General features: G+C 35.5%; 1 protein-coding gene across 1 annotated transcript; it reads right to left on the bottom strand.

Moving 5' to 3' along the window:
* Nucleotides 1-8,990: 8,990 nt before the first annotated feature.
* LOC131047742 (probable carboxylesterase 15) lies at nt 8,991-9,347 on the bottom strand. The gene has a single exon (XM_057981537.1). The coding sequence runs from the start codon at nt 9,345-9,347 to the stop codon at nt 8,991-8,993; it is 357 nt and encodes a 118-aa protein (XP_057837520.1).
* Between the last annotated feature and the right edge of the window lie 13,711 nt (nt 9,348-23,058).

Here is a 23,058-nt window from a genome sequence, read left to right as displayed (position 1 = left end):
AAAATATTAACATATCTGCATTCATGTGGTTATAGGTATGATGGTGTAGATACTTTTGTTAATATTTCACCTTCATGCATCCGGGATCATGTGGATGGGGTACATTGGGTTCCCTCCCCTCGTTTTGCTCTACCAAGCAGCTCACCTTTAATCCCATCAATTTTTTGACCATGGTTGTAATGGCCTTGATTCGTTTTATGTTTTCATTTTTGTAGAATGCAGTTTTGTAGGACAACCTTATTATGGGAACTTTAAGGGCACCAGTCTCTGAGTCTTAGATGGAGTCGATGCAGACGGCCTCCTTCCTTCCATGATATTATGTGGTAATATTGTTATTCTAACTCTGAGTGTGCAGGAATGCATTGCTTTGTGTTTGCAGTATTTAGAATCTAGCTCGTTCATCCCCAGCTCGGTCATCCTTCGAATAAATCCTTGGTCTCCCCGCTCGTTCCTTACCACCTGAAGGATTCACCTACAATTCAGTCCCTTAATGTAGAATTCATGTTTAAATTGTCGACAACAAGATGTATTGGTCAAATTATTATTGTAATCCCTTAAGAAGCCATATTTCTGGCTACCAGGGACATGTAAATTATTCCAGGATTTTTCCTTGGGCAAGGGAGGGAGGTTTTTTTCATTTGGTTCTTTCCTACCGGTGCCCACACCAAACCGAATTTGTATAGTATTGTAATTATTTTTTTCAAAATTAATAAAATTTACGGCCTCGGCCCATTATCGATCAAAATATATATATATATATATATATATATATATATATTTAAAAATACCCTACTATATATATGCAACACAAAAAAGTGCAAGAAGAAGAATAGTAGACAAAAAGTCAATATACAAGAAAATATAGAACACAGACAAAAATGAAAAATATATATATATGTAAACCCATATCTATAGAAGAAAAATGCAAATACATACATACATACCTAAGTGTGTGTATATATATATATGGAAGAGCAAAAAGAGCACAAGAGAACATAAAAAACACCAATCAAACTGACAAATAAGAAAGGGAACAAAAAAGATGAGTCAAATTAGAAGAAGAGCTACTAAAAAGAGGTAAAAAACAAAAAGCAATGAGAGAGAAAGAAGGAACCCAAACAGAGTGAGAGAGAAAAAAAAGAGGGGAAGAGGAACAAAAGAGGAGGGAGAAGAGCGAAGGAAAAATTTCAAAGAAAGGGGGAGAAGTCAAGGGGGGGCGGTGATGAAACTTGAGGAAATAAAGCAACGGGTGCCAGGAGATACTAGGGTTCATCCCATCATCATGATTAAGATTGAACAGATGATTAATAATTTCAATAGCCTCCTTTAGTTTCCTTTTGAAGATTTTTTCCTCCATATACAATATCTGAGTGTCCTCCAAACAAATGTGATGCTTGGTGGTTGACGAATGCTCAGCTAAGGCTGATTTGAGGACACACTCATGTTTGATGTCGCCACCATGCTCTTTAATTCTAGTGATGAACGATCGGCTTGTTTCTCCTATGTACGGGGTGCCATAGGAGCAGACGACCTTATAGACACCTGAATCTAAAAAGGCATTATGGGAGTCCTTAAGCGGGGGGACATGTCTCTTTAAGGTGGAGACAGGTTTGAAGGCACAATGAAGACCTTTTTTTAAAAGGTTTTTTTATAACTTATGGGAAATTCATTCAATACAAGGAAGAAAAACAAATGGGGATAAAGATGGATGAGAGGGCAAAGGGTTGGAGATGGAGAGGAAATAGGATTTGGCTTGGCGGAAGGCCGTAGTGATTCTCTTGTAAGAGTAGCCATTCCACCTGAAGACTTGACGAAGATGGGAGAGTTCTTGGTTTAAGTTATCATTGTCCCAAATATGATGGGCTCTTAAAGAAAGGGTCTTAAGGATCCCAACTTTCTAGCTAGGGCAGTAATGCGAAGATGAATGGAGATATAAGTTTGTGTGGGTAGCTTTGCGGAACACCCAGTGACCAAGGGAGTCGTTAGGTTTTTTAAGGATTAGGACATCGAGGAAAGGTAATTGGTTGTTGGATTCAAGCTCTTAGGTGAATGTGATAGTATGAGAAATTTTGTTGAGGTGAGCCGAAAAATATTCTAACTTGTCCAAACCATGAGGCCAACAGAAATTAGTATCATCCATATATTGCTTCCACCACTTTGGCTTGAGGGGAAAAGAATGTAAGGCCACTTCCTCAAAATGTTCCATGTATAAGTTAGCTATAATTGGCGAGAAAGGGGAGCCCATGGCTACACCATCCATATGTTCATATCTAATGCCTTGGAAAGAGAAGAAGGTTGACCTTAAATAAAGTTCCACCAAAGAAGTGATCTCCTCATTGACCTTACGCTTAACTATCTCAATGGAGTCAGGAATGGGGACCTTAGTGAAGAGGGAGACCACGTTGAAGCTCACAAGGATGTCATGAGTGTTCAACTTGGTGTCCTTGATAAACTGGACAAAATGGTTGGAATATTTAATGAAAGAGTTGGAGTTACCAACAAGCGGAGAGATTAATTTGACAAGAAAGGTGGCTAATTTGTAAGTAGGAGATCCAATGGTATCAACAATGGGTCTCAAAGGAATATTGGCTTTATGAATGTTTGGGACCCCATATATACATGGGGTCACTTCCTTGGAATGAAGAAGACGAAGTTTGGTAGTTTCATCCAAGGAAGAGTTGGAGATAGCCAATCTAACTTTCTTCAATATCTTAGGGCATGGATTACGAGAAACAATTTTGTAGCTACTGGTATTTGAGAGAACATCCTCCATTTTGGCCAAGTAATCATGCTTGCTCATAATGACCATGGTGTTACCTTTGTCCACTCTTGAAATAATAAGGTCATTATTCCACGTGAGATTATTAAAGGCAAGCATCTCTGCTTTAGGAATGTTGCATTTGGAAGGTTTAGCAAGACGTAAAGCCACGACACAATCTTGTCTTACCTCTTCAGCAACATCAATAGGGAGGGCATGAACCACATTTTCAATCTCGATAAGGAAGTCAACGTGTGGGATGGTGTAGGGAGTCAAGGCAAAGTTAAGACCTCAAGTAAGGAAGTTAAAGGTGAGGGGACTAATGTATGCATAAGAAAGTTTGACAACTAACTTCGACTCCCTTTTGCTAGGATAATTTAATAACTTTTAATCATGATTTTCTTTTTAATCATTTTAGTAAATAAAAGATAATTTAATAACTATTAATCATAAATTTAATTAATCATTTAAAAAATGTCTATTTTTACTTAAATATTTTTATTATACAAGTATATGATTATTAAATATTTAGATCAATTATAATTCATATCACATAAATATAATTAAAATAATATAATTTTTTTTTAATAATTAAGTTTAAGAATAATTTTATTATTATAATTACAATTATATGGATTTTTTAATTAAATTAGAATTGTTTTTTTTTTAGTATATTTTAAGTATAATGTAAGTAGACACATAAATCTGTCCACTTAATTAAATAAATATTTACTATTTATTTGATTATTTAACCATCAATAATCAGTTAATTAAAATAATATTTAATTAATTTCATCCTCAAACTCTTCTCCTATTAACTAAATAAATTATTCAATTTAATTTAAATTAATTCATTAAGCCACACCCTAAATCAATTAAATGAATAAAGCACACTTATTTAATTTAACCCCCTTTCCCCATTTAAATAAATAACAAATATTTATTTAAATCCATAAACTACCCCCCCACTTGCATTCTCCTACAAATGCAAGTTGCACCTATTTAGTTGAAATAATGAATTGTATTTTAATTAAAATCCTATTTTCTCTCACCCACCAAACCCACCTGACTCTTCTAAACCCATTCTAGATTCTTTTAATTCATTCTAAATTAGCCTAATCCCATCCCCTAATTATTGTCACATTCCTAAGCAACTTGAAGTCACTTCGCAAAGCCTCAAAGTCTTTGAAAAGCATTAAAAGCTTTATGTCTTCAACAAGTTAACCCCTAAAGTCCTCCAAACCATTAATGGCTCTTACATAACCATTTATGGCTCTTACATAACCATTAATGGTTAAAATCAACTCACCCACATGGTTAGAGACTTTCCCTCTAACTCAACCCTCATTTGACTCATGGGTCTCTTCAAGCATTTATTTCTTTGACCATGGTTATCCCCACTAACTCTTGCACATGAGTGTGTCCATTGGATAAAGGATTTATTCATTCAACTCAAGTCTAACCTTACCTCCCAAGGTAACCTTCAAGTCATCTCAAGCATTCAATGCGTCTTCCCTCTCCTCTCAAGCCATCTCATGTTGACATTTGTCATCCTGGGATTGGGTTGAAAGCCCTCACATGGATCATAAACCCATCAATCCTGACCTTTGTTGAGATTACTCAATCTCAACCATCCATTGCCCTGTTTTTTCTATAAATAGAGCCTATTCCTTCTTCATCCGATCCAGAAATCTTGTATGCATCAAACTTATACCAAATTTGAGAGAGCATCTAGGAGCACTTTTCTTTGTTATTTTGGATAAAATTAACATAGATTAATTAGGCTTTTCTCATATTTAGCTTGTTGCATTTGCATAATTAGTCATTTTTCATAATATTGAATCTCTATAAGACATCCATAATAGTGCAAAAAGCTGAGAGCTACACTCATGTGGAACATGGAGAGGAGAGGAACATGGGAGGAGCAACTATGAGAATTTTGGAGAGAATTTGGAAGGGTTTATTTTTTTTCCTCCATTTTTGTGTGCTTTCTATAATCTGTTTAATATCTCTCTTGATATGCATGCTTAGGATTGTAGTTTCATTTCTATTTCATTTATGATTTATATTAACAACATTAATGTTTGAATCTTGTGTTCCTGACATCCTTTTTGCAATGTATCATTTGGTGAACCCGACATGAATCGAACTCACAACCTTCTGATTGAAAAAGTAACTTTTTTGTGAAAACTGCCAAAATTGCCACACACAGGTTGCGCTTTAGCGCTATTGACATGCATTTTAGCTCCTTCAACATTAAAAGCTTTATGTCTTCAACAAGTTAACCCCTAAATTCCTCCAAACCATTAATGGCTCTTACATAACCATTTATGGTTCTTACATAACCATCAATGGTTAAACTCAACTCACTCACATGGTTAGAGACTTTTTCTCTAACTCAACCCTCATTTCACTCATGGGTGTCTTCAAGCATTTATTTCTTTGACCATGGTTATCCCCACTAACTCTTCCACAAGATTTTGTCCATTGGATGAAGGAATTATTCATTGGATAAAGGCTTTATTCATTCAACTCAAGCCTAACCTTACCTCCCAAGGTACCCTTCAAGTCATCTCAAGCATTCAATGCGTCTTCCCTCTCCTCTCAAGCCATCTCATGTTGACATTTGTCATCCTAGGATTGGGTTGAAAGCCCTCACATGGATCATAAACCCATCAATCCTGACCCTTGTTGAGATTACTCAATCTCAACCATCCATTGCCCTGTTTTTCCTATAAATAGAGCCCATTCCTTCTTCATCCAATCCAAAAATCTTGTATGCATCAAACTTATACCAAATTTGAGAGAGCATCTAGGAGCACTTTTCTTTGTAATTTTGGATAAAATTAACATAGATCAATTAGGATTTTCTCATATGTAGCTTGTTGCATTTGCATAATTAGTCATTTTTCATAATCTTGAATCTCCATAAGACATCCATAATAGTGCAAAAAGCTGAGAGCTACACTCATGTGGAACTTGGAGAGGAGAGGAACAAGGGAGGAGAAACTATGAGCATTTTGGAGAGCATTTGGGAGGGTTTAGTGTCTTTCCTCCATTTTGTGTGCTTTCTATAATCTGTTTAATATCACTCTTGATATGCATGCTTAGGATTGTAATTTCATTTCTATTTCATGTTTTATTGATACTAACAACATTAACATTTGAATCTTGTGTTCCTACAATCAACATGTACACCAATGAAGAAGTATGGATGTAGCCACAAAAATGTTATCACTTTTGCTGAAATGCATTATCAACTATAACAAGTTACTAGAAACTAGTCTTTTTCCAAATCTGAAAAGATTAGTGAAACAATATAGTAATTTCCAATACCATAACTACCTATCATATCATGTCAACCAAGTGTTGTCATCAATACCCAATGTCATGAAAATCATATCACCATAATGAAGCAATCCAAAACTGAAAACCTTGCCTAAAGATAGGAAGACAAACTAATTTTCCATTGCTCTATCAAGATAACTCATATCACAAGAAGATCAGTAGTATAAATTAATAGCAAGGAACTTAACACTTTCATAGCCATGTCATGAGCCACAAAAACTATTAGATATTGCAAGTTTTACAACAAGGTATTCACTTTAGTTTGTTGTTGAAAAGTATGCACAACTTTCACTGCTAATCATTATCAAAGATCAAACGGAAGTATTAACATGAAAGGTCCCCTTGGGAATATGCATGAACCTAGATCAAATATGTTTAGTGATGAAATCTTCATGCTCTCTTCAAAGGCAATTGGCTTGTCACTATGCCATGCATGACACTTCTTTGACACAAGTATTTATTATTTTACCATACCATTTCAGCAGAGCATAATCAGTTTGACCAAGACAAAATCATATCTTTTAATACCATGAAAACACACTGTCTAAACAAGGAAGCACTGATACTAACCACGGATATCAAGATTAACACACTAAGCGCTCTGAAAATTACAACAAGAATTCACTTAAGTAATAAAGACAATGACTCCCCCTGGGTAAGATATGTTGGTCTTACCAATCTATATGGTCATTTAATCTCTAAGTAATTGTCCTCTTTGAATCATGAAGAAAATCTATTGTGTGCGCAACTGTCAAGCCATCATTAGCCACGCACAAAACACATCAACTGTTCCATCAATGTGAAATGATGAGCTCACTATATTCACTGATTATGGCACTATTCAAATTCCACTACAAATATTCGCCATCTACAAGAAATAACAACAATCTCCAAAGTATTCAAAGTTAACACAAAAATACAAATATACTGTTAAATGTGAATGTGGACTGTCATTCTTAAATATTACCATTTTACTGCACAAGCAAATCATATCACAGTTTTGGCTAAGAAGTTATATGTTGATTTCCATCTTCTCTCTCTCTCTCTCTCTCTGATATATATATATATATATATATATATATATATATTCTCTCCTTCTCTCCTCATCACTCCCTCTTTTTATATCTCTTGATCTCTCTAATGTACTCTCTCTCTCTCTCTCTCTCTCCTCCCCTAGGCCTTCCCTCTATATATCTTCCCATCCTCTCTATTTCTACCCATCTCTTCCTCCCTCATTTCCTCCCTTACCCCCTTATCTATCTCTTTATCTCTACCCGTCTCTCCTACTTTCTTCCTTTATATCTATATATCTCTTTCTTTATCTTCCAATATATGTATTTCTCTTGCTCTATCTCCCTCTATTTTTGTCACATTCCATTTATGTTTTTCTATCTCTAGTTATCTCTATTTGTCCATCTATTTATTGCTTTCCCTCTCCCCCACTCTATATCTCCTTATATCTCTATCTCTCCCTCTCTATCCCATATTTTTATATATTTATCTCTCCCTCTACCTCTGTATCTCTCTATCCATTTTTTCCCCTTCCTCTCTTGCTCTATCTTCATTTCTATGTGTATCTTCCTTTATCTATCTCTATCTCTATCTCTATCTCTATCTCTATCTCTATCTCTATCTCTTTACCCATCCCTCTCTCACTCTTCCCCCTCTATATATACCTCTTTCTATCCCTATCTCAACCTCTCTCTCACTCTTACCCTTTTGCACATGAACCTGTACATAATGAAACTTGACTTTCTTCTTTATTCAAAGGTTTTGTTTTAGTTATAATTGGATAGTGTAAGTGGATGCATAGTTGATTTTAAGCTATCCCTTCTGCATTGTGACCTTTGTTGCACAAACAAAATCATGGACTACTAATTCACTTCACCTAATACATAAATTTATGCAAAAAATAGACTAGATTTTTTCCTAATCAACCTTCCACACCTCTTCAGCATACCCATTGCACACCAAGGTGTCATTGCTAGTATTTATATGTACACATCTTATTAGATTCTCTTAAACTAAATCGAAAAAATAATTTTATTTTCTATATAAAATCATAAAAATTTAAAATTTCTGTAAATTTTAAGAAAAATATATATAATTTTTATATTAGAAAAAATAAACAAAATAAACAAGAGACAATAAAAAAGATTAAATTGTATAAAAATCAAATTTTAAATACATTATAATCTGAACATTAGTTATTTATTTGAGATTTTCTCCCATGACAAACCAATATATTGACTATAATACCAATTATTTAAATTCAACCAAAAAATTGTTGATTAAATCTAATGTTATATCGATGGGATAGGGAAGAGGACCCAATAGTTGTGCACCCTAACTTTGCGCTTCTCAAAATCCTATGTGAAAATTTCAAATCACTCCCAATTTTTTACAGCAACTTACTTGGCAAATTGCCTGCTTATAACTAAGGTTTCAGGGCCACATCATCAAATATGATGCCGCATCAGCATGCTTTTTGACAAGGTGTCAAAAATAGCCCAAAAGAAAGGTGAGGCCAATAGACATGCAAAATGTGCCTCAATACTTGTGCAGTTGATGTGGCATCATATGATTGGTTTCTTTTCACAACAAAAGGTATATTTCATTCAATTATTGTAATAGCTTTAAAGTCACAATTATTGGTGCAATGTTGTACAAAAATTGGACATTAAATCAACAAATATGGAGATTAAATCCTAAATCAACAACTTCTATCACAACAATTTGAATGAGCTCAACTACTGATCCTCTCCCTAGATTCTAAAAAAGAAAAAGAAAAATACTAAAAAGTCTTTTAGGCAGAAATTTGAACTCTTTTTATTAATATTTTCCGAAACAACGTATCATCACAGGAAAAATCTCTTCTATCGGGTCATGCAACATTTAATTTGACAAAGTCAGCGATGAGGCCGAGGACTTGGAGCGAGCTTTGGCCTTCCATTTTCATGATAGTGAAGTCGTGGTCTTCCTCGGCGAAACTATGCACCTCAATTTGTTTCCCCCATTTCATGAGAGCCTCACAGTATTCCAAGTCTTTATCTCTCAGTATATCACGCCCACCAATAGCACACAGCACTGGTGGAAGCTCCAGAGTGCACAATCTTTCCCCTTTTGTGAGAGGATTCGAGTAAGGATGATCCCTGTTACTTCCCATGGGCAGAGCCAATCTCCACATGCTTTCATAATTCTCCACAGTTAACAAGGAACCGTCTTCCATTTTCGACGGCATTGTTAGCGTAACATTACCTGCAGTTCAACTCTTCGTGATTTATGGATAACTGTTGATGCATGCTCCTTACAATAAGCTGTGACTTATGAAAAACTGGTGATTGCATGCTATTTGCATGATTTATGTGCTCTTTGTAATAAGCTAACTAATGTGAACAGCAAGTTAGTCTTCACAATCTCCCAAAACTTTACCATCATTTCTAAGGTTATTTTGTATAAATCTGCATATTTTGCAGTTGTAAATTAAACAATGGGTTAATACAATTTCCTTTCTTAGCTGCTCTAGTTTTCATCTATTGTGCTATTATCTGTAGTTTTGCTTTTATTATTTTCTAGCTAGATCTTGTGCAGATCTGCACTTTGTTTGCAGGTTTGGAAAATTCTACAAGCATCCACTCTTCTCCCCTGAAAAACGGGTACAGCAAAGTCAACCCCTTGATTTGGATTTTGTTTTCCACACTTTCGCTCGCCGCCTAGACGCCCACATGATGGGTGATATTCGCTCTTGCACTTTCGTTGGCTAGAAATAGCTTTAAAAAGTTGGCATAGGAGCGCAACCATGGATCCCTGGTGACACCCTCTCTCTCCATCCACCGTAGCGCCACAATGGAATCTTCGTAGGCGGCGGGAAGGCGGTGCTCAGAAGCTAATCGGTAATTCATAGACATGATCATTACGCCCAATTTGGCTGCCCACATCTGCAACATATGGTGAAACTGCGTGGTTGCAGAACTTAGCATGTTAAATCCTCCCCAGGGAAAATACATTACTACGGGTACTCTATTTTTTGTGTCGGGTTCCAAGTAGAGGCGCACCCACAAACCAGAGTCCTCATCAAGCACAATGTCTTTGTATGGAACGTGTCCATAATTATCATGCTCTGGAAAGAAGGAAGATTGAAGTGTGTTCTCTGCCCGAACAATGGATCCATCGCTGTGAAGTGTAATTGTTGTTAGGACGAAGAAATGGAATTGAAAACAGTAGATAAACACAATTAAATATACACAACACAAACAACAAGAACACACATATTTATCGTGGTTCAGCAATTGCCTATATCCACACTTGAAGCAGGGGAATCACTATATTATTCACCAATTTGGTTTACATCTACACAGTTGCAATCAACTCTAGCAATCAACTTTAGAAAATGAATTACAATCAGCTCTTAAAGAGCTTCCAGGAAGAATATGAATAGCCAAGAGTTTTGATGGCAAACAGGGAAGGAGTCCGTTGGACTTCAACTTCCAACAATCTCCCACTGAAGGCCAACGAATTGCTGCAACAAGTAAATTCCCCCACTTAGTTCTGTTGTCAGTTATTGGAAAGGTCAAGAGAAGCTTGGCAGAAATCGAACTTCTCCCACTTAACTACTTTAGTGAGTACATTAGCTGGATTCAAATCGGTATGAATCTTGTCTACATGAAACTTGCCTTCTTCAACTGTATGGTGAACATAATGACTGCAAACATCAACATGTTTTGACCTCGGCTAAGATGTTTGATGTTTAGTCATAAAAATTGCACTGTTGTTATCACAAAACAAAGCAAAATTTGATTGCTTCAAACCCAACTCGCTGAACAAGAGTTGCAACCATACCATCTCTTTTGCTCCCTCAGAAAGAGCTATGTATTCTGCTTCCGCGGTTGATTGAGCAACTGTATGTTACAATTTTGAAGCCCAACTAATTGCTGCCCCGGCAAATGTGAAAGCATAACCAAAAGTAGACTTTCTTTTGTCTAAGTCACCGGCAAAATCAGAATCGGTAAACCCTTGCAAAACTGCCTTGTCCTTTCCAAACCATAAACAAAAGTCAGAAGTACCTTTGAGATACCTCAAGATATACTTAACTGCCTCCCAATGTGATTTGCCTGGATTAGCCATAAATCTGCTCACTAATCCCATGGCATAAGCAATGTCCGATCGAGTAGACACCATAGCATACATGAGGCTTCCAGCTGCAGATTTGTATGGAATTTTATCCATAAATTCCTTATCTTCTTTTGTTTTAGGACACAATTGAGAAGACAACTAAAAATGAGAGGCTAAAAGTACACAAACAGTCTTAGCATCTGCCATACCAAATCTGTCCAAGACTTTTTTAATGTAGTCTTGCTGAGATAGTTTGAGTTCTCTCTTTTTTCTATCCTGAAAAATAGTCATTCCTAAGATCTTCTTTGCTGCCCCTAAATCTTTCATGGCAAATTACTTTGCTAAGTGAGTTTTAAGTTCACTCACAATCCTCATGCTTGTGCCGGCTACGAGCATATCATCCACATAAAGGAGAAGAATGACAAATTCGCCATTAGGAAGCTTCTTGTAATAGATACAAGGATCAGACTCGCTCCGAGTAAACTTGTGATCAATCATGAATTTGTCAAATTTAAGATACCACTGCCGGGGGGCTTGCTTAAGCCCATACAAACTACATTTCAATCTGCAATAAAGGTGTTCCTACCCATTTTTAATGAACCCTTCCAGCTGATGCATAAATAATTCCTCATCAAGGTTGCCATGGAGAAATGTTGTCTTCACATCCAGCTATTCAAGTTCAAGATCCCATGCTGCAACTAATCCCAATACTACTCGGATGGTAGTCATTTTAACTACTGGCGAGAAAATTTCTTTGAAGTCGAGGTCTTGCTGCTGAGCATATCCCTTTACAACCAGTCTCGCTCGAAATTGTTTGTGACCATCGGCTTCATCTTTTAGTTTATACACCCATTTATTTCTCAATGCCTTTCTGTTAGGCGGAAGTGGCACCAAATCCCATGTCTGATTCCTCACTAGTGCGTCCATTTCTTCGCACATTGCAACGTGCTAGTTATCATGGTCTGCATTTTTACAAGCCTCTTTGTATGTTGCAAGCTCTGTTTGATCAGAGATGAGCAAAGAAGGTTCAGCCTCTTCATAGAACAATAAGTCATAATCAGAAAATTTTGCAGGAGGTCGCCTCTGTTTGGTTGATTTCCTCAATTGACTCTCGGCTAGAGTAGTAGAATCATTTAATTTTTGTGATCCCTATTCAAGCAAGCGAACATCTCTCCCATTTTTAATTTGCCTAGGAGTTTTACTGACCTGTGGATTTTTGTCCACATTTGTTGCTGTCAAATTGCGAGAATGAAGACCTTGCTTTGCCTACGTTCTGAGCGTGTGAGGAGAGCTAGGTGTCGTGGCACCATATCCCACTGCAGGGGGTTGTCGAATTTGTAGAGAGTGGGGAGCCATGGTGGCATCCTCCATGGTTTGTGTTGGAGGATGACCCCACGGTGGGACTCCAGAGGATAGTTCTGCAGGGGCAGCCCCGTGGAGTGGTCTGCAGGCAGGGAACGGACGGGAGTGGGCCTGCGAAGGAGTTGGAGCTGTCGAGGGATCGCGGGGAGTCTACAAGGAGGGCTCGCGGGGTGGGGAGGCAAGGAGGCCAATAGGGAGCTTGCGTGGAGAGGAGACTGCGGGAGGAGCATGGGGGAGGCAGCAAGGAGCTCGCGTGGAGGGTGCGCAAGCTACAGGGAGCTCATGAGGAGAGCTGCAATCTGCAGAGTGTGGGGACTGCAGTGGGTGTGCTGCACATGAAGGCATTGCATCATGCCTTGGGGAGAATGCACTTGTAGAATGTGGTGGAGATGCAGAGCACCATGGAGTATGCTCAACCAAGGTTGAATAACATGAGCCAAGATGCTCACCATAAGAGTGATCTTCCAAATGTGCTCTTTTTTACAGACCCCCAAATTTTGAATTAAAAGAAGACCAATTATTTTCAACACTCACTTCATCATTCTCAGATTGAGAATTGTATTCAATAGATGTAGATGTCATAGGAGCTCCCACTGAATGAGAGGTCAGAGGCAGAACATTGGTAGTCGAATTCTGAAATAGAGACATAGGGACATAATCTGTCTCTGATTTATTTGCATCTTTCAGTGCAGAAAAGGAGGTTTCATGGAAAACTACATCTCTACTTCAAACAATCTTTTTGTGAACTGGATCCCACAATCTGAAACCAAACTACTCTTCTCCATACCCCACAAAGATACATTTCAGCAACTTTTAATCCAATTCTGTTCGCTTTTGTGAGGCCCTACCCCGACCCATCCTATCTCTTCAGTTATTTTTATTTTGGAACTATTTTGGATGCTAGTTTTGACACACTATGGATATAGAACTTTTCATGGTCCCGCGATTTTGGTAACATTGATATATGTGGATGCTTCATTTCTATGCCTTGTGGATTATAAAGTATTATATGATGCTAGATTAGGGTAATATTGTGATGATGCAGATTATTATCTGAATTTCAGGATTTGATATAATGTTAGGAAAATGTTTGCATATCTTGTAGATGGATCAAATTTTGAGGATTATGAGGAAATTGCTTTGAATTGTGACAAATTATATTTCATAATGTCAAGTCTTTGTAGAATGAATGTATTGTATTCTGATTATGTGATTTTATATATTATATGAGGCTATTTGGGAAGTACTAATGTTTAAATTGAGATGTGCAGGAAAATATCCATGTGACCATGGAAATATTAGGGAGAATCAAGCCTAGGCCAATGTGCGTTAGTAAAGCTAGGGGTTGTCTATTTGGAGAGACAACACCCCGTATGTACTGTATTTTATTCGTAAATGTAAAATGTTGCATGAGTGTAATTTGTATTTATTTGATTGATTAAATTGTTTAAGGGACAATTGCCATGTGGTTATTGTGATGTGGAATTATTTTGTAGTGTCACTTGACACCTATGTAGTATGTTGTGTTGGCAATTGTCATGTCACCTTTTTGAAAGTTTTATTTTTGTTAATGGTTATATCCCCTAATTATCCTTGAAGGAACCAAGAAATCTAGGTTAGAGAGCCACAAGGAAGGTCAACTCAGAGTTGACCCGTAGGTTAACTTCAGGTGGACTTTCTGAAGGTCAAATCAACTCCTAGAGTCAATTTTAGAGCTTTTCTATTAGGCCTCATGGGGTACCTATGGGTGAAGGCCAAAATTGGCCATGTGTCTTTCCCTTAGGACTTGTTTAACCACCCAAAAAAGTGGTTTTCCCAAGATGGACGAATTCCATCTATAGGAGTGCCATCCTTGGAAGGAGAACCTTCTTGGAGATAGTAATCCCTCTTCCCCATTCCATTTCCCTTCTCTAGGCACCTAGGTTAGGGAGTGTGTAAGACCTAGGGAAGACCAACCCAATGGGAGATCACTCACTCTATCCAAGAGGTTGGAAGGAGTGAGAGAGGCCTTCTCAGGCTAAGAATGGAAGCTTAGTGAGCTAATCACCCACTCTCCACTTTTGGAGATTTTTGGAAAAAAATTTGGAAGAGAAAACCAGTTTTAGGAATTAGAGGAATTTGGGGGCCAAGGATTGCAGAAAGTTGTGTGGATTGGGCAGCTCATCTCCAACTAAGTTTAGCATACCTATTGGCAGAATAAGGTTGGTTGTTATCTCCTCTTGTTCATGTTGTTTATCTTAGTTATGTTGTTTTGTTGAAGGAAAGAAATGCTTGTAAAGAAAGTGTGTATGTATAATGTTGTTGAAGAAAATAATGTGTAGTTCTTTCCTATGTTTCTTTTTCTGTTTTGTGTTCTTGCTTTGGGAGTGTCCAAGATCTTCTACTCTTGGGAGAGTAGGATGATCTTGGGGTGGAAGAAGCATGACAGCCTTGGGTGAGAGGCTCTCCTTAAGGAGAGTGATCTCAAGGGTGTCCTTTGTGACCCTTGCTGCATAGCCTTGTGTATGCATTTGGGGGTCATAAGGGGAGAGAAATGGCTTTGAGCCTTTGGGGGGCATAAGGTGTGTGAGATGAATTCTGTTGGGTATTTTGTGTTGCCATGAGGTGGCTTGTGTTATATTTTTGGCTGCAGTCTCCCCAATGGTACTTGGTCCACTTCCACCCATAGATTGATCTCCACAAATGTGGTGATAGTGTAGCTTGGGATGGGAAGGTGTATGTGTTGTGTGTTTTCCCTATTGTTATGTTGTATTGCTTGGTTGTAACCCGTCTAGGTCTTGATTCTCCTAGCTCGGGGGTGGCTTCTGGTAAGCCTAGGCTGGGAGGTGAGCATCCCATGGTCACAGTCCTAAAATTTACTTGCAGGTGGCTTGGGGAAAAAGACTAGGAGTTGCAGATTTTGTGTTGCAGACTTCTATTTCAGATTTCTGATTTTCATTTAAATGCAGAAAAGAAGAAAGAAATGTAACCTTATGATTTGTAGCAAAAAGAAAAAGGAAGAGAAAGTGCATATGTAAATATAGGGCTTAAATGATTCTGTTCTATTTAAATAAATGTGATTTCTATTTTCTGTGTAAAAAAAAAAAATTAGAGAAAGATGACTGTTTAGATTTCCTACCCATTTTCTTATTTGGGTTATTGTAACTATCATTCTGGAAAAAACAATGTAAATTTCATTTTATGCTTAAATGTCTATAGTGTTTGCTGTAGTTTACATTTTAAATCTAGTCTATTCTCTTGTTATTTACTACAATATTAAAGGAAAGAAACAGAAAAAGGAAAAAAAAAATGCACTAGAATCCCTTATTTACTAATCACTAGTTTATTTACTGCATTAGTAAGGAAAAGAAAAAGAAATGCAGTAGGGTTATTATTTACTTGCATAATGTAAATTCTGTAATTTTATGACTGTTTTAAAAGGAAAACAGAGAACTAGTATTGTTTTTATTTCTCACTATTAATTTGCACAATTTAGATTTCTGTTATTTTATGACTGAAAAAAAAAAGGGGGTAAACAGAATTTGTTTTATTTCTGTAGAAAATTTTAAATAAAAGGAAGAAGAAGAAAATAGATCTAATCTAAATACTGTTAGAAAACAAAAAAATAAGAAACAGAATGTAGATGTTTAAAATCTCAAAACGATATAAGGGTTTTTAACCCTATTACTTCAACATTTAGTCATAAATATATTTCTATATGTATATAAGTATATATATTGAAAATATATGCCTATATATATAGAAAATATATATATATAAGATTTCCTGTATGTGCATACCCCTGTAACAACAAAATAAAGGATGCATTTTGGACTTGCGCATCTCTGTTTCAAACATACAAAAGAATTGCAGAATGAACTTCATATATATATATATATATATATATATATATATATATATATATATATATATATATATATATATATATATATATATATCTGCATCTGAAAAACATACCCTGTAGATGTCTGTAGAACAAAACCAACAAAGACATTTATGTTATGATCTGATCATAACAATTGGATATATGTGTATTTAAACATATATATACAAGTATATATATATATATATATATATATATATATATATATATATATATATATATATATATATATATATATATATATATATATATTCGATATATTCAAAAAAATCACATCTTATAACATGTTTTTATCAACCCACGAACTATGCATTTTAATAATGTTTTTTTTTTTAAAAAAAAAAAGAGAGAGGAGACACGCGGGTCACTGTGCGTAACACAGTGGACGGCCACGGCCGAGCCACTGTGTTACACACAGTGGGCGGCGCCGAAAGGCACCGCACTGTGTGTAACACAGTGGGCGGTCGCAGCCGCCACTGTGCTACGCACAGTGAACGGTGCCCGCCACTGTGTGTATACACAGTGGGCGGCGGCTATGCCGTCCGCCACTGTGTGTACACACAGTGGGCGGCGCTGCCGCCACTGTGCGTATGCACAGCGGCGCCCGAAACCCTTCCTCCTCCACCGCTTCTCCCCGCATGAAACCCTCCGCCTCCGTACCTGCAGTCACATTCCAAAACAAAAAAAAAGAGAAAGAAAACAAACAAAGAAAAAGGGTTAATATAAAACCCTAACCCATTTCGGGTTAGGGTATAATATGTAAAAAAAAAGAAAAGGGTAAAAATAACATAAGACAAGTGTAATATGTAAAAAAATGCAACCCTAACCCCATTTCGGGTTAGGGTTAGCATTATAAGAATATATATATATATATATATATATATATATATATATATATATATATATATATATATATAAATGAATATATTTATCTACATATAGGAGATTTAGATTTGGGGGCATTTAAATTGGTTTTTTTTTTAATTTTATAATGAGGGTTAGTATTTAAGAATCTATATATATAGATGAGGAGTTTAAGTTGGGGATTTTAAACCTTGATTTTTAAATATACATATATATTTGGGGGCAATTCCATAATGGAATTTTTATATGACCATTTAGATTGGAGTTTTTAAACTTGGTTTTAATATATGAAATGGGGTTAATTAATGATAGAATTATTATACGTCCATTTACTCCTTAGGAGATTTGAAATTTTAAAATAGTAAAATTTTAAAAAGGGATTTAAGAATGAAGGGGTTATCAAAATTGGAAACACCATACCTTAACTCGATTAATTTAATTAATTAATCAATAGACTTCCCTCATTATATTTGGGGTATTAGGAAAATTTAAAAGGGGAATTTGTAGAACCACTTTTATGGACCATAAACCCTTGGGGGTAAGCTTGGGCCAAATTTAAATTAATCGACCATATCAGGGGATTTAGGAAAGATTAGAATTGGCCCTAGTTTATTGTCGGAATTTTAGTGGGCAAATGACATTGTAGAAATTCGAACCCTCATCAGTTGGATGTATATAATGATTTCGCATGTGCATCATTTAATTAATAGCATTATCCTTATATGGATTGGGAACGATATAATACCTTAAGATAATCAAATATCCCTTGATTTAATTAGCGACAGCTTGTCTTAGGTAATTGAGCTAGCTGACTAAATCCTTGAGGCTAATTAATCCCCTCCCAGAAAGTCGCTCGCTCGAGTTGGTTAATTTCTCCAACCTTGGAAGTAAATATAGTTACATCATAGATAAGACAAAACTTTAATATTAGGATTTATAGCGAGTTCATGACGTCAAAAAAAAATTTTGTTGTTCCGTTTTTGTGCCCTAAAGTTTGGGCACGACATCTTTTCTTTGGGTATATGCGAGAAGGCTTTGCATCCAAACACATGAAGATGCGAATATGAAATCCTCTTCCCTTGCCATTCCTCTTCCGGAATACCAAAATCCAATTTAGATGATGGACTTTGGTTAATTAAATACACTCTTGTGTTACACGCTTTTGCCCAAAAATCTTTTCCTAAACCTGCATTAAACAACATACATCGTGCCTTCTCAAGGATTGTTCTATTCATCCTCTCGGCTGCACCGTTTTCTTGAGGAGTGAAAGGAACAACCTTGATTCTTCTAATCCCATTATCAGCACAAAAATTATCAAATTCATGTGAACAAAATTCCCCACCGTTATCGGTTTGTAAGCATTTAATCCTATGCCCAATCTGATTTTCAACTAATGCCTTGAAAATTTTTAATTTTGAAAACACTTTTGATTTCCTAGAAAGCATATAAATCCATACTTTTCTTGTGCAATCTTCAAGAAATGTTACAAAATAGTTAGCTCCTCCAATGGAGGTTACCTCAGTTGGTCCAAAAACATCTGAGTGTACAAGCTCCAACGGTGTTGTCTTTGTGTCACGCCCACCTTTCAAAAAACTGACTCTCTTTTGTTTGCCATAGAGGCAATGTTCACAAAAGGCTAAGTCCACAAGCTTGAGGCCCGGTAGCTGATTTCTTGTATGCATAACATGGAGACCTTTCTTGCTAATGAGCCCAAGTCTTTGATGCCAAAGATTTGCTTTGCTATCCTCAATCACCATCGTAGCTCCCACTTCACCATGAGTCTTAAAAATGTAAAGACTTCCCACTTTATTACCATTTGCAATCAGCATGGTACCATGTGTTACTTTCCATGTATCTGGAAGAAAATTAACATTTAGACCTTGACTAAAGAGCTATCCAACAGATATCAAATTCTGCTTCAATTTTGGGACATGGCGAACATCTTTGAGCAGCCATGTTTTACCACCTTCTAATGGCAGCAATACATCCCCTTTGCCTGCAATTTCACAAGCTTTGTTATCTCCTAAAAAAACATTGCCAAAGTGCCCTTCATGATAGTTGATGAATGCTTCAAGACATAATGTAGCATGGTAAGAGGCACTGGAATCAAGCACCCATGAATCCGGAGTAGTGTCGGTTGTTGAAAGGATTAAGACGCTATCATCTTTATCATAAACGGTATTTGCTTCGCTGTCCCGCACTCTCTCTTGTGCTCTTTTGAAATTTTTGCAATCCTTTTTCACATGACCCGCTTTGCCACAAAACCAACATTCACCATTTCTGTTTCTAGACTTCGATCTCTTTGTTGATTTCGAACGTCTATGGTAATTATTTCTGTCTCTGTTATGACTTCTACCTCTATTATCGGTGCTAACCACCGTTAAAGCTTCACCGAATGAAGGTTCATCATTCTTTCTTCTCAAATCCTCGCTGAGAAGAGTAGCTGCTACATCATTAAAAACTAATTTATTTTTACCAAATATAGATGTGCTAACTACTGTTACAACACCATCCCAGTTGCTTGGTAAAGAACACAATAACAAAACAGCGTTGCTTTCATCATCTTGTGTCATCCCCACCGAAGTCGCTTGACTAATCAATGTATTAAATTCATTGATGTGGTTTGCCATAGCACAACCTTTCTTCATTTTCAGTTTGTACAAGCGCTTCATAATAAAAACTTTATTTGCAGTCGAAGCCATTTCATACATGGCTGAGAGTCTATCCCATACTTCTTTTGTTGTTGCATCACCCGTGACATTGAAGAGAACATTATTGGACAGCGAAAGAAAAATTGTCACTCTCGCCTTCTTGTCCAATTTTACAAAATCTTCATCAGCCATCCCAGCTGGTTTCTTTGCTATCCCTTCAAGTGTGATTGAAAGGTCTTGCTTTATCAACAAAGACTCCATCTGCACTTTCCATAATCCGAAACTCTGACCGGAGAACTTCTCTATCTTCAATTCTTCCATGATTCTGGAAATTCAAACACCAAAATCTAAACAACGATCTAACCTCGCTCTGATACCAATTGTTAGGATGAAAAAATTGAATTGAAAACAGCAGATAAACACAATTAAATATACACAACACAAACAACAAGAACACACAGATTTATCATGGGTCGGCAATTGCCTACATCCACACTTGAAGCAGGGGAATCACTATATTATTCACCAATCTGGTTTGCATCTACACAGCTGCAATCAGCTCTGGCAATCAACTTTAAAAAATGAATTACAATCAGCTCTTAAAGAGCTTCCAGGAAGAATATGAATAGCCAAAAATTTTGACGGCAAACAGGGAAGAAGTCTGTTGGACTTCAACTTCCAACAATTGTACCATCAAAACCCTCGACAAGCCCATGCTCAGGGTTATTCGACATTTCTGATTAGTGGAACGAACCTCCAAAAACTTGAGCAACACACAAGAAGGCACTTGTCGATTGTTTGTTTGGGATAATCCCGTATTATAGGCGAGTTTGTTGTATACATTTTTCCAAACCCAGCTGATCACATTGAAGTTTTGAATAATTATTTCGATCACCAAAGATCTAAAAATACTCTCAGACGTCACGGCGGCTCAATGAAAATCTCCTATTAAGGTCTCAATGATAAAACATAATTATTAAAAATAGTTATGTCAAAGGCGTATCGATTGACTTTGAGACATGGATGACGCAGATTGTGTGAGAAGGTAAACAAAGACGTTAAAAAAAATCGCAACCATCCAATTTTCGCTATTTTAATTTTTGTTTAGTTTTCTTTTCTAACGCTGTGGAATGTGTGCTTTCTTGAGAAGCACGTTACCGTGCATAGTCCATAAAACGTCGCTTCACCAGCTAATAAAGACATGCCCATCGTCTTTTCAGGTGGGTTATGTCTAGAGAATTATATAAATTAATTTTATAAGTATAATTTTGTAATATAATTTTATATGTGTAGAGTAATTTAATTTACAATATTTTATGGAAAAGTCTTTTTTTTTTTGTCTAATCTAATTTTGAAATATAATCTTGATTTTAGATTCTTTATGAATTTTACTCCAAGATTGTAATGGAGGTGCAATAATTATGTATATTTTATAAATAATAATACTTTATGTCTAGATTTGTTTGTATAATTCGATATCATTTTCTCAATCTACTCTAATTAGTGAAAAATAATATCTTTTATAGATATAATAAAAATAATTAATAAATTTAATTAAATATTATTAATAGTTCTAATATTACTCATTTTATTGTCCTTCACAAAACTAAGTAAAAATAACATTTTGATATACAACATTTAAAGTTAGAAATATCATGTTGTTAAGAATAAAAACTAAAACTTAGATATTTTGTTAACTTTATAAAATTGATTACCTTTTTTATAACTAGAACATCTATGACTAACTAGCCAACCATCAAAATCAATATTGACAATCATTAACCACAATTGTCTAGTTGACAATAATAACCATGATTATTTGATTTGAAATGATAGACAAATTATCCTTAAAATATTAAGTACTATAATGATTGATGGTACAAAGGAAGTTTATAAGAAGAATATATAAATAAAATCATGCATGTCCTATACTTAGAACAATTTGACGAATGATCTATATCGTTAAATTTTGTTCTAGCTATTCATACTTATGTCAATCCTTGCAAAGATCAATATTACTTGAATTTGTTGAGTATAGATTACAATAGGGTTTGCATAAATGTGAAAAATTACTAGAATTTTTCAAGGTTAATAAGTTTCCTAATGTCATTATTAATTATATCATACACCCAACTCATAAATCTTTTAATAATTAATAAAATTAGAGTTCATACATCACACAAAAATGAATTATCTTTTGTAAATCTAAGCATTACTTTCATATTAATTGAAAAGAGATATTTTGCTATAGATTTGTTATGTTTTGATTCTTTATTATAAAGAGACTTTAATAATTTCGTGTGGGCACTCATTCACTTTGATCCTTCATAGAAAATAAAATGCATTAAACCCATGAAGAGACTTACATTAATTTTCTATGCAAAATTGTAACAACTTGATTGTTAGATAGTAAAAATTAGCATTATGTATATGTTTTCTCAGTTAAGGAAACATTCAGATTGCATGAAGCAATGATGAATATTGGAAGTAAATAGGATATAATGGGATGACAAAGAATGAAGATGACCATGGCTATGGATTTGATGAGGTAGTATTAAATCAATCAATACTAGCAAATAAGTGTACAAATGTGCAATCAACATTCAATTTCAACTAAACAAATGAGACAAGAACTATGTAAATGAATAAAATTAAGGTTACATATCCAAAAAGAAAAAAACTAAGAGTTTGCATGATAGAAAATACCAACAATCATAATGAGATATAATGTCAAAAGAAGTGAAGGATTGATACATGTGAAATATATAGAAGATTGCAATAGTGCATATATAATGATATAGTGAAAATATTGTAGACATATAAATCTGACCACCTTCTTAAATAAATATTTAATATTTATTTAAACTGCATCCCCTTATTAATTAAATCATATTTAATTAATTTCTTCATTTTCATCTATTTGATTAAATGAAAAATTCAATTTATTTAATTAAATTCATCTAACCCCCTCCCTTTCTAGCCTTAAATAAATCACTTTATTTAATTAAATCCCCTTTCTCCATTTTAATTAAATTGATCCTTGCATATAAATAAATTATACCCCCCAACTTGTATTTTCC

The sequence above is a fragment of the Cryptomeria japonica genome, chromosome 4 (assembly GCF_030272615.1).
Source record: "Cryptomeria japonica chromosome 4, Sugi_1.0, whole genome shotgun sequence".
Classification (NCBI taxonomy): Eukaryota; Viridiplantae; Streptophyta; class Pinopsida; order Cupressales; family Cupressaceae; genus Cryptomeria; species Cryptomeria japonica.
This window is presented reverse-complemented; position numbering and strand designations above follow the sequence as displayed.